This window comes from Acinonyx jubatus, chromosome C2, assembly GCF_027475565.1.
Source record: "Acinonyx jubatus isolate Ajub_Pintada_27869175 chromosome C2, VMU_Ajub_asm_v1.0, whole genome shotgun sequence".
NCBI classification, from domain to species: Eukaryota; Metazoa; Chordata; class Mammalia; order Carnivora; family Felidae; genus Acinonyx; species Acinonyx jubatus.
In genome coordinates, this window is record NC_069384.1 from 507,838 (window position 1) to 520,907 (window position 13,070).

At 43.2% G+C, this 13,070-nt stretch overlaps 1 protein-coding gene across 4 annotated transcripts in view; it reads left to right on the plus strand.

Moving 5' to 3' along the window:
* The window catches only part of MCM3AP (minichromosome maintenance complex component 3 associated protein), a 55,113-nt gene that overhangs the window by 833 nt on the left and 41,210 nt on the right, over nucleotides 1–13,070 (plus strand). For all 4 annotated transcript variants that reach the window (XM_015085818.3, XM_015085820.3, XM_015085817.3 and 1 more), the window contains exons 2-9: nucleotides 4–1,313; nucleotides 1,545–1,768; nucleotides 3,967–4,045; nucleotides 4,278–4,422; nucleotides 5,532–5,722; nucleotides 9,648–9,787; nucleotides 11,971–12,168; nucleotides 12,707–12,975. In XM_015085818.3, the coding sequence (XP_014941304.3) occupies nucleotides 101–1,313; nucleotides 1,545–1,768; nucleotides 3,967–4,045; nucleotides 4,278–4,422; nucleotides 5,532–5,722; nucleotides 9,648–9,787; nucleotides 11,971–12,168; nucleotides 12,707–12,975 (2,459 nt within the window). In that variant the 5' untranslated portion in view covers nucleotides 4–100. The remainder of the gene's footprint in view (nucleotides 1–3; nucleotides 1,314–1,544; nucleotides 1,769–3,966; nucleotides 4,046–4,277; nucleotides 4,423–5,531; nucleotides 5,723–9,647; nucleotides 9,788–11,970; nucleotides 12,169–12,706; nucleotides 12,976–13,070) is intronic.

The window sequence follows — 13,070 nt, forward strand, 5'->3', positions numbered from 1 at the left end:
CAGCTTATTGTGAAGATGAGGGTGGCTTCCTAGTTGAACAGACTGTTTAAAGAAGAGAACAACTTGTGTACACATAGTATTCGCTACCTTGGATCAGAAGATGAACCCAACCAGTCCTTTCAGTGGGCAGCAGCCTGGGGTTTTTCCAGCATCTTCCAGTAGTTCCATAGGAACATTTCAGGCTAAGCCGCCATTTCGATTTGGTCAGCCCTCGCCTTTCGGACAAAGCAATACGTTATCTGGGAAAACGTCAGGATTTTCACAGGTATCCAGCTTTCCAACATCTTCGGGAGTAAGTCATTCTTCTTCAGCACAAACATTAGGATTTTCCCAGACCTCAAATGTTGGACTGTTTTCAGGACTTGAACACACTCCAGCCTTTGTAGCTGCCTCTGGGCCTTCAAGTTCGTGTGTGCCTGGAAACCCAGGATTTAGTTTTAAATCATCCAACTTTGGGACTTTCCCAAGTACTTCTACATTTGGACCAGAAACTGGAGAACTAACAAGCTCTGGTTTTGGGAAAACAGAATTTAGCTTTAAACCTCTGGAAAATTCAGTGTTCAGACCAATATTGGGGGCTGAATCTGAGCCTGAGAAAACTCAGAGTCAAATTACTTCTGGATTTTTCACATTTTCTCACCCCATTAGTAGCGGACCTGGGGGACTGGCACCATTTTCTTTTTCTCAGGTGACAAGTACAGCTAGCAATTCAAATTTCACCTTTTCAAAACCAGTTAACAGTAATAATTCATCATCTGCCTTTGCCTCTGCTTTGTCAAACCAAAATGTAGAGGAAGAGAAGAGAGGCTCTAAATCACTATTTGGAAGTTCGAATAGTAGCTTCACTAGCTTCCCCATATCTTCAGGGTCTTTGGGAGAACCCTACCCGGTTAGCAAAACCGGGGTCAGACAAGGATGTGAAGAAGGTATATCCCAAATGGAGCCACTTCCCAGCCTCATGAAAGGACTGAAAAGGAAGGAGGACCAGGATCGCTCCCCAAGGAGGCATGGCCATGATGGAGCAGAAGATGTGGACGCTCTGTCTAGGGGAGATCATCCTCCAGATAAACGACCTGTCCGCCTGAATCGACCCCGGGGAGGCACCTTGTTTGGTCGAACGATACAGGATGTCTTCAAAAGCAATAAAGAAGTAGGTCGTCTTGGCAACAAGGAATCTAAAAAGGAAGTTGGTTGTACTGAGTCCGCGGAAAATGACCCTGTGGCCATCCCAGGAGGGAGTCAGTCTTCCTCAGCACTTTCCCGGCTCCCAGGTGTGAAGGAGGAGGAAACTGAAAGTAGAGATAAAAAAGAAGGTGAGCTCTAAAAATGTCTGCCATCCTGTAAATGCTGCTGGCTTGTTCTTGGTAAATTTCCCTGAGTCTTAGTTTAATGTTTCTGGTAAGTTTCCTGTAAACATTAGGAATTCTAACATAGGAAGAAAATGTCTTGTATCTATAAACATTTACTTTGCTCTTACATAGTTGGTGCTTCCTATTGGAGATGTGACATCTGCTACGTTTTTGTGCCCGTTCTCTTATCCCTAGATTCTCTAAGAGGAACACCTGGGCGTCAAAGTAAAAGAAGCGAGAGCACAGACAGTCTTGGAGGCTTGTCTCCTGCTGAAATCACAGCTATCCAGTGCAAGAACATCCCTGACTATCTCAACGACAGAACCATTTTGGAGAAACACTTTGGTAAAATTGCTAAAGTGCAGCGCATCTATACCAGGCGCAGCAAAAAGCTTGCCGTGGTATATTTTTTTGATCATGTGAGTATTTCCAACAAATTTAACGTGAGTGAGAAAAAGTTCGAGTGACCTTTGTCACTTTAAAACCTATTTTTTATTTATTTTATTTTTTAACTTTTTTTAATGTTCAGTGTGAGCAGCGATTGGGGGGCAGAGAGAGAGGGAGACACAGAATCCAAGGCAGGTTCCAGGCTCTAAGCTGTCAGGAGCCCGATCTGGGGCTCGAACCCACGAACTGTGAGATCATGACCTGAGCTGAAGTCGGATGCTTAACCGACTGAGCCACCCAGGTGCCCCATTAAAACTTATATTTTAATCTATCGCTTACTTGCTAGAATGGGCAAGCACTCAGATATCTTATTCTCAACTTGGCTCTATAATCACATAGCATTTTTTCAAAATTGAGTTTTCTTGTTTGTTTCTGATTTTCTTTTATTTGGTCATAGTACATAATCACTGTAAACATTCCAACAATACAGAAAAAATCCCCATGTAATCCTATCCTCCAGGATAACTGACATTACTTATCTGGTTTATACCTTGACTTTAAATATGTATATAAGCACACATTTGCATGACGCATTAGTTGTAGGGTGTATGCATATGGGGATTGTTCACACTATGTTGCGTTATGTTTTTATTATTTCTGAATTTTCTTCTGGGGAAAAAGTACTTTAGAGTTTGTAAAGTGGAAAGCATGTTTTCATACTTCTTTTAAGTGATGATGTAGGGGAAAAACCAGATGAATATGAATATTTGAAATGAACTATGAATATTTTAGTTAATATCATTGTAAACACATAGTCACGTTGTTTTTACACAAATGGGATCATGCTGCATATACTGTTTGCTTATGTTTTCAGGTTGTAATCTTTAGTGTTTTCTGAAATCAATAAATAGCCTAATTAGAAGAGAATTGTTAAGTGCTGTATGGCATTCTGTCCTGTTTACTTACCTGGTTAATTTTCTATTTGTGGACATTTTGTACATGTATTTCTGATTGGTTTACATCCTTTGTTTAAATTCCTGAGAGTAGAAGTTCTGTGCCAAAATACTTCCATAGCTTTAGAGTTTTGGCTGTTTGTTCCTTTCTTTCTTTTTTTCTTTCAATTCAGTGGCATTAATTACATTCAGAGTGTTGTACCACCATCACCATTATCTATTTCTAGAACTTTGTCGTCATCCCAAACAGTAACCCTAACCGCTAAGTAGTATTTTCCCATTTCTTCCTTCCCCAAGCCCTTGGTGACCTTTAATCTACTTTCTATCTCTCTAAATTTGCCTATTCTAGAAATTACATTTATGTGGAATCACAGTATTTGTCCTGCTTATTTTGGTCAGCATCACGTTTTCATTGTTTGTGTGGTTGTACTTTATTCCTTTTATGGATGAATAATAATTCCATTGTGTAGATGTATTTTTCTTTATTAATCTGTCAATGGACAGAGGCTGTTTCTGCTTTTTGGCTATTTTGAATAATGCTTCTGTGAACAGGTATGCAAATATTTCCTATCATTCTCTTGGGTATACACTTAAAGTAGAAGTGCTGGGTCATATGCCTCGTTTTTGTTTTGTTTTTGAAGGTATTTGACTATTGAGATGTACTTTTCTAGCTGAACCCTAAAAAAATATTTATGAAATAGGTGTGTAAATACATTGTTGTAGGAAGTAGTTCGTTGATACATACAATGCTGAGGTCTCCTGATTACCCTCATCTCTCCTGTTACCTGGGAGCAAGCACGGTTACCTAGTATGATGTGTATTTTTCTAGACCTTTTCATAGGTTTGTCTATGGGTATACAAAAATGTACTTGATTTTGTGATAAAATGTATCCCACGTGTGTCATTCTCTTTTTTTTGTCTTTAAGTGTGAGTTGGCAATCTTTCCAATACCGTATGTATTTACTGTATTACTGTATGTGTAATCAGATGGTGAGAGTCACCTCACCAAATGCCAACAAGGCTAATCTGTGGGTTCTATCACAGTAAAGTCATTACTTTCAAAAAGGAGAGGAGCAAATCCATGCCTGTGAGACAGGTAAGAGAGGTGAGGACCGTGGCTGCTGTGACTGGAGGCAGACTGCATGGTCAGAACATGTAGTGGATGGAGGCTTCGCTCTGTACAAAACTGTACAAATTCTGCTACTGCATTTGAAGTTTTAATTTCATTTCCTTTGGTCTGACGTCCTCATACGTTGTGGTGTGGACTGTTTCCCTAGGCATCTGCAGCCCTGGCTAGGAAGAAGGGGAAAAGTCTGCATAAGGACATGGCTGTCTTTTGGCACAAGAAGAAACTGAGTGAGTTCCCGGTTACTCCCGGTGTGGGTTCCAGTGCTCTGCATGGACTGCCCACTGAGCTTTCCCCAGCACCAGGGCGGGGCTGGCTGTCCATGGATCCTGTGTCTCAGAGTGTTTCTTTGGGCTGCTTTGGAATCTCCCGTAACAATTAGGAGAGTATTACTTCTTCAACCACAAGTAAAATCCAGTGTCAGACTTGTGGTTCATAAACTCTGTGCTCTTGTGTCCTCAGGTCCCAATAAGAAACCCTTTTCCCTGAAGGAGAAGAAGCCAGGTGACGGTGAAACTTGCCAGGGCCCGGAGGACGCATCCTTTCAGCACTCCCCTCTTAGCAAGCCTGTGGGGAGGGCTGCAGCTGTCAGCCTCCTGAGTAAAAGGTGCGGCTGGTTCTTTCTGAGGACTGTTGGACACGGTGGCGTGTGGGTCCTTGACTTCTGTGCCCTTGATGGCAGTCATGCCAGAGCATGGCTGGGAAGTGGGTGATACGCTGACCCTTGAGGAGGGTTTCATGGGGAATGGGGGCCTGGGAGAGGGAGAGTAGGACATGGCGAGAGGGCAAGGGGGAGACGGCCACTGGGCTCCTCCCACTCAGTTCCATGCCCCATGCTGTTGTACTCAGTATATAAGAAGCAACTTGTTCCCTTGAGAGGTCTAATTGGCTGTAATAACCAAGTTTTCCTAGTAGCTACTTCTAGCAATTTCCCGTATGACCTTCTGTAGGTCTAGCTTATCATGGTGAGGCGGTCTTCCTTTTGGGCACATTATAGCTGGGGAACTATACAAGTGTACAGCCCTCAGGCCAGAGTGGGGACATGGTGTGTGCCTCACACGGCCTCAGTGGCTATCCGTTCGCAAAGCCTCCCTCCCCAGCCCCCTTTCCGCATGATCCTCTCTTCCTTCCACAGAGCGGGCTGCTGCTCTTTAGTCCTTGGTGTATTTTGGTCAGCATATCATTTCCTTACTTTCATTTTACAGTTAGCATTTTAGTTGCTGATTTGCTTTTGATTTTTCTCTTCTCCCTCAGCCAGTCACATCTTCAACATTCGAGTTCCCAGAGTGTTGAAAGCCAGGTAGAAAATGGGGAAGCTGGGAAGCAGTGCTCATGTCTTTTTAGTACATCCTTCTGCGGGAATGAAGTTATGTATGAAAACATGTAGACACACGATTTCTTCATGGTGTAAAAGTGGTTTTTCCCCCCAGGCTGAATTTCATTTTTTTGAGATAGAAATATGCGGAAGTTCATTTCACATGTTTAAATGGGCTCCTCTCATTTTTAGAAAGTATGGAATGTTTCAAAATTTGAAAATCACAGTGAAAAATAATAACACCTTTACACTCCTCATTAGGATCATCATCGTCTCCTGTTAGTGATTTTAGTTTCAGTTTTGGAGGAGCAGAAAATCTTGAATAAGGAAAGCATCCGGAAGCGGAAATGACAGAAATGCTTGATGGATACAAGACCCTTAATGTGTTACTTTGTTTGTAGCTCTCCCGTGAAGAAGCCAAGTCTTCTAAAGACCCATCAGTTTGAGGGAGACCCTTTTGATTCGGGCTCTGAGGGCTCCGAGGGTCTCGGGCCATGTGTGTCATCTCTTAGTGCCCTGATAGGCACCGTGGCTGAGACATCTGAGGAGAAGTACCGCTTGCTTGACCAGAGGGACAGGATCATGCGACAAGGTATTGTGGGTGCATCTCAGCAGAGGTTCAGAGACCTCGCTAAGGTCATGATAAGGTCATTCTGGGAGCTGTGAGGAGGGAGTGACTGCTGTCTGTGGAGGCTCACTGACATTGAGCCTTAGGCCTCCGATGCGCCGCATGTAACTTTGTTGTTTACTAGTTTCCCAAGAAGGTGAGCATAGATGTAGATTTAATGCAGATATGTCTTTATTTATTTATTTATTTTTTTTAACATTTATTCACTTTTGAGAGATAGAGACAGCGTGGGAGTAGAGGGACAGAGAGAGAGGGAGGCACAGAATCCAAAGCATGCTCCAGGCCCACAGCTGTCAGCACAGAACCCGATGTGGGCTCGAACCCACGAACCGTGAGATCATGACCTGAGCTGAAGTTGGACGCTTAACCAACTGAGCCACCCAGGCGCCCCTTGAATTTTATTTGGGAGAAAATCCATAAACCATTTTTTAAAATTAAACATTTTAAAGGGCAGTTTTTAGACATTTAGAAAGCACATATTATTATTTTTTTTTTAATTTTTTTTTTCAACGTTTATTTATTTTTTTTGGGACAGAGAGAGACAGAGCATGAACGGGGGAGGGGCAGAGAGAGAGGGAGACACAGAATCGGAAACAGGCTCCAGGCTCTGAGCCATCAGCCCAGAGCCCAACGCGGGGCTTGAACTCCTGGACCGTGAGATCGTGACCTGGCTAAAGTCGGACGCTCAACCGACTGCGCCACCCAGGCGCCCCTAGAAAGCACATATTAAACAAAAATCAAAATGTTTTGTTTGACAGAAATCCCCACAAATAAAACTAAGAAATGTCAACCCAGGGGAAAAATCTGTAACTCATATCATAAAGGGCTGATTTCTCTGATACAGAAAGAACTGTGGAAATCAGTGTGAAAAAGACTAGCCCTTGGGGGGCGCCTGGGTGGCCTAGTTGGTTAGGCATCCAACTCTTGATTTCAGTTCAGGTCATGATCTCATAGTTTGTGGTTTCGAACCAGGCTCTGCGATGACAGTGTGGAGCCTGCTTGGGATTTCTCTCTCTCTCTCTCTCTCTCTCTCTCTCTCTCTCTCACACACACACTCTCTGCCCCTCCCATGCTCATGCCCACTCGCATGTGCTTTTTTTTTTTTTTTAATCATTTATTTTTGAGAGCGAGAACATGAGCAGGAGCGGGACAGAGAGAGAGGGAGACAAGCAGCCAAGCACGCTCTGCACTGTCAGCACAAAGCCCAATGTGTAGCCCGAACCCATGAACCATGAGATTATGACCTGAGCTGAAGTCAGACGCTCAGCCAGCTGAGCCACCCAGGCGCCCTCTCTTTTTTTCTTTCTCTCTCTCTCTCTCTCTCAAAAAAAAAAGAAAAGAAAGACTAACTCAATAGAGAAATGAGTAGGTGGTCAGAAAAGTTACAGAAAAGAAAGTATACCTGACCCTTGACCAACACAAGGTCAGGGGTGCGGTCTCCCTTGTAGTTGGAAAATCCACATATGATTTTTGACTCCCCAAATGCTTACTTGCCTATAGGCTACTGTTGACTGGAAGCCTTACTGATAACAAAAACAGTCGATTAGTGCATGCTTAGTGTGTTACGTGTTTTATATACTGCATTCTAATAGTAAAGTAAGCTAAAGAAAAACATTATTAAAAAAATCCTCAGGAAGAGAAAGTACATTTATAGTATTGTAGATGTAAGTGGACCCGTGCAGTTCACACCCGTGTGGTTCAAGGGTCAGCTGTGTCACCAGTTGGCTCTTAAACATAGGGAAAGGTGCCCACGCCCTCCCACAGCGATGCACCTCCCAGAGTGGCATCTCCATATTGTGCCCTGATGCTGTGTCCTTGGGCAGGCTGGGGACGGCTGCACTCCTGTGGAGGAGGGAGAGTTGGCAGTATCTTTTAGCCTTAGGAAAGCCTGTGCCTTTGACCCAGCAGCTCGTGTGCAGGAATCTGTCCCATGGACAGTACCACACATATGTTTGTGTGTGAGATTCACACATAGGTTGTTTGTGATGGCAAAGATTGGGAATCGATTGTCCACGTAGCAGGATTCTAAACAGCCTGGAGGAAGATTAGGCTTTGTTTATGGAAAAATATGAAGATTTATTATGAACTGATAAAAACATAGTGTGGTAAGTATGTAGTATGCTACCATTTGTGTATAAATAAGGGTAGGAAGTGTGTGTGTGTCCATACGCATGTGAGTGTGCTTGCATACGTGTGCATAAAATAGTGCAGATGTGAAAGGATCTGTTCATGTTGACTCAGGAGGAAAGTGGGGGGGATTTTATGTAGGACGTTTTTATACCTTTGGAGTGTGATCTGTGTATATATATTAGCTATTTAAAAAGTAAGTATTCTATTAACTTTTCAAAAATATGTGTGGGGCACCTGGGTGGCTTGTTCAGTTGAGTTGACTCTTGATTTTGGCTCAGGTCATGATCTCCTGGTTCGTGAGTTCAAGCCCCGCATTGGGCTCTGTGCTGACGGTGCCGGGCCTGCTTGGGATTCTCTTTTTTTCCTCTCTTTATCTCTCCTGCTCGTTCTTCCCCCCAAAAATAAGTAAACTTAAAAAAAATATATATGTGCAATGAGCACAAATGAAAAAGTATTTGTGTTTTTCTTTGCAAAGTTTTTTTGAAATTAGATTTTAGCTGTAGGATTTTCCTTTCTTTAGAAGCTGTGAATAAGTGGAATAATCACAGTGCCTCCTTAACATGGTAATAAAAGCTGCTGTCACGCATCATGTCATTGACATGGTGATTTTTTGTTGTTGAAACCCAGGAACGGAATTTTTGTATTCCAAATAGAATTAGTAGGTATTTAAATTTTTCAGAATAAAAATAAGATGTGTATATGTAAAAAGAATTTTTTTTTAATATTTATTTTAGGGGGGGTGGGAGAGAGTGTGAGGTGAGAAGGGGCAGAGAGAGAGAGGGAGACACAGAATCTGAAGCAGGTTCCAGGCTCTGAGCTGTCAGCACAGAGCCTGATGCGGGGCTCGGACCCACAAACCGTGAGATCACGACCTGAGCCAAAGTCCAGGGCTTAACTGACTGAACCTGTATGTTTTGAGCTGTGAAGTTGTTGCATTCCATTTCGTTTAAAAGATACTTTTGTAAGAAATTGTATGGAAGGTAATAATTTATTCACTTCAGGACCGGGGTACATTCTCTTAGGTGAATCCTGTTAAAGACATCCTGGAAAAAAGTGATGAAATACTGAGTTTTAGAGTACTAGTGTATTTTGAATATTTACAGTTAACAAATTGATCTTTTTAACAAACATATTGCAGCATGACTATCTTTGAATTCATTACCAGAGCCATGAACAGCCACGTGTGCCCCCTGCCTGTAGGGTGCAGTGAGAATCTGTGGCTGTTGCAGGGGGGATGAGGCCTTCTCAGGGGTCTTCATGGGCCTGGATGCCCTGGTGCCTGATGTGATAGGCCATGCTTTCTTTTTTCTAGGCCCAGCATTTGATTTGATTTGATTTGATTTATTGTATTGTATTGTGTTTTTATGTATTTTATTTTATTTTACTTTACTTTTTACTCTGCTTTATTTTAAAATGTTTATTTTGAGAGAGAGAGAGAATGAGGGAGGGGCAGAAAGAGGGGGAGAGAGAATCCAAAGCAGGCTCCAGGTTCTGAGCTGTTAACACAGAACCCGACGCAAGGCTCAAACTCACGAACTGTGAGATCATGACCTGAGCTGAAGTTGGACGCTTAACCGACTGAGCCACCGAGGCACTCCATAGGCCCAGCATTTAAAACATATTTCTTTTACTTTGTAATTTGCAGTGTTTGCCTTTCTTTTTTTCTTTTCCTTTTTCTTTTTATCATCATAAAGACACACTTCTCTGGGTTCCTAGTAACTGTGTGATACGTTCTTATTTTTTACTTGTCATCATTTAGCTCGGGTAAAAAGAACTGACCTGGACAAAGCAAGAACTTTTGTTGGAACGTGCCCAGATATGTGTCCTGAGAAGGAGCGGTACATGCGGGAGACCCGGAGCCAGCTGAGCGTGTTTGAAGTGGTCCCAGGGACTGATCAGGTGGAGCCCCATGTCCTCCTGGGGTTGCTCTCTAGGCTGTTGTCCATATTTAAATCATCAGGGTGGAGGTGGGATACACGGGGGGGGGGGGGGGGGGACTTTTTTGTGATTTTTTGTATATATTGATATTTGGTTTGGGTGTTTACCTTTTTAGAGGGTAGTGGGGATGTGCTCTTAATGTTCGTATTAAATTGTTTTTATTGTGAGGTGTACACTAAACAATCCTATATGAGGTGACCGGACCCCATGGTTCTCTATAGATGTCGATAGGAGATTTGCTTCACAAATCTTTTTTCTTTTCACAATTTTATTAGTACCCCTTTTAAAAAATTTTGTTTTTAAAAATTTATTTATTTTGAGAGCGAGAGAGAGAGAGAGAGAGATGGGGAGAGAATCCCAAGCAGACTCTATACTGTTAGCGCAGAGCCTGATGCTGGGCTTAAACCCACAAACCGCAAGATTATAACCTGAGCCGAAATCAAGAGTCAGACACTTAGCCGACTGAGTCACCCAGGCGCCCCGTATTCCTACCCTTTTCTATGTATGTGTTTTACACGCTTGAGATTATCCTCTAGATGCAATTCTGTGTGAATATTTTTCACTTAAAATTATATTGTGAGTGTTTTGATAAACTCAGCATTATTTATTTTTATTTTAGAGAGTGCGTGAGAATGGGGGAAAGGGCAGAGAGAGAAAGAGAGTAGGCTTTGTGCTGTCAGTGCAGCGCCCAGTGTGGGGATCTGTCCCACAACCCTGGGATCATGATTTGATCCGAGATCAAGAGTCAGATGCTCAGCTGACGGAGCCACCCAGGTGTAACTCAGCATGTTTTAAATGACAGCCTGTTCATTGATTTATGTAACTGTTAAAACTTACCATTTTGCAATCACTAGATAGGCTGTTTCTAATATTTAAATTTTATTAATGATTCTACTGGGCATGTTGTGTATAATGAATCTAAAGTATTTAGGTTATTTCCTTCTGATAGATCCTAAGAATTAAATTACTACATCAGACGGTATGACCTTTTTTCAAGGTCCTGAACATATGTATGTCAATGCATGTTCCCAAACTGTTTCTCAGAAATCACCATTTTAGATCCTTTGTCAATTTTTTTTTAACGTTTATTTATTATTGAGAGACAGAGTGTGAACAGGGGAGGGGCAGAGAGAGAGGGAGACAGAATCTGAAGCAGCTCCAGGCTCTGAGCTGTCAGCACAGAGCCCGACGTGGGGCTCGAACTAACAGACTGCAAGGTCATGACCGGAGCTGAAGTTGGATGCTTAACTGGCTGAGCCACCCAGGCGCCCCAATCCTTTGTCAATTTTTAAAAAAAATTTAAATTTTTGTTAATTTCTCTTCGTTAATTTTGCTTATAGGTGTCTCCTCTATTGGCTGTTTTTTTTTTTTTTTTAAGATTTTATTTTTAAGTAATCCCTGCATCCAGTGTGGGGCTTGAGCTTGTAACCGTGAGACTGAGAGTTGCATGCTGTCATCATCATCTCTGCATCACAGCAGAGGCTCCTGCCCCAGGGGACAATGATGGCAGCTTGAGGTGGATGCCTGGGGCTCAGTCTGTGGACATCTGGGCTTCTGCCTTTGGCCATGTGTCTTCCTCCTTTTGCAGGTGGGACAGCTCCAGGCCTTTGTGTGCAGCTGTGCAGCCCCCATGAGCCCCCCTGCTGCTGTCTCCATTTCCTTTCTAATCCATGTAGACTTACTTTGGTGTTTGAGTGTGGCTAAGTTATGTTAAAATGCTTCAGAGTCCCTTAACGTGTCACACCTCTGCCCTTGGGGCCATGTACATGTATCTCTACTTCTATTCCCCCCCCCCTTTTTTTTAAGATTTTATTTTTAAGTATTCTCTACACCCAGTGTGGGGCTCGAACTCAGAACCCTGAGATCAAGAGTTGCCTGCTCCACCGACTGAGCCAGGCATGTGCCCCCACTTATATTCCTTCTGCTTCTTCACTCCTTGTCATATTTGCCAAAAACAAGTTTCTCCTTTGTTTTTGAATTTTGGTCATTACTTTCAAACAGAAATTTTACATTTGAATATTGTGTTCTGTAGTTTTGATCTTGTATGAGTTTGTGGGTGATTTTCCCCTTCATTTTAAGGCACAGCTGTGGGGAAGCTGGCCCAGCACCTGACACACAGGTTTGTTCCCACTCTGTGTCCTCAGGTGGATCACGCAGCAGCCGTGAAGGAGTACAGCCGCTCCTCTGCTGATCAGGAAGAGCCCCTGCCGCATGAGCTTCGGCCCTCGGCAGTGCTCAGCAGGACCATGGACTACTTGGTGTCCCAGATCATGGACCAGAAGGAGGGCAGTCTGCGGGACTGGTACGACTTCGTGTGGAACCGCACACGGGGCATTCGGAAGGTATCAGTCACTTTCGATCAGGAAACTAGAAAATGCATGAGAATTCCAGAGTTGAAGGGAGAGTTCTCATTTTACTCATCTGTGTAAAAGAATATGCTGTATTTAAAGTTATTACAGGGGTGTCTGGGTGGGTCAGTTGGTTGAGCATCTGACTCTTAATTTCGGCTTAGGTCATGATCTCACAGTTCGTGGGTTCGAGCCCCATGTCAGGCCATGTGCCGACAGCATGGAGCCTGCCTGGGATTCTCTCTCTCCCCCTGTGTCTGTTCTCCCCTGTTCATGCACACGCACATACTCTCTTTCTCTCAAATAAACATTAAAAACATAGTAAATCATTACAAAGTCCTTTTAAAATGTGCTTCATGCACTTTATTTCAAATTGATGAGAGAAATTCAGGTAATCCTAATTTTTCTCACATTTGGTTCTTTCTGCATGGAAACAGGTGCATGAGATCTGTGTGTATAGGAGACACGTATGTACGTAAGGTGTGTGGATGAGGTGTGTGCGTGTATAATACTCCCTCTCGTTCATGGCCAGGACATCACACAGCAGCACTTGTGTGACCCTGTGACGGTATCCCTGATTGAGAAGTGTACTCGGTTCCATATCCACTGTGCTCACTTCATGTGTGAGGAGCCCATGTCCTCTTTTGATGCCAAGATCAACAATGAGAACATGACCAAGTGCCTTCAGAGTCTGAAGGAGATGTACCAGGACCTAAGAAACAAGGGTGTGTTCTGTGCCAGCGAAGCAGAGTTCCAGGGCTACAATGTTCTGCTCAATCTCAATAAGGGGGACATCCTAAGGTAAATTTTCAAAGTCAGAAGCTAACCTAAGTTGTCTGGAAAAGTAGGGTTTAAACAGGAAGAGAGCTGTTAGGGTTCATGGCAGCTGGCAGTGC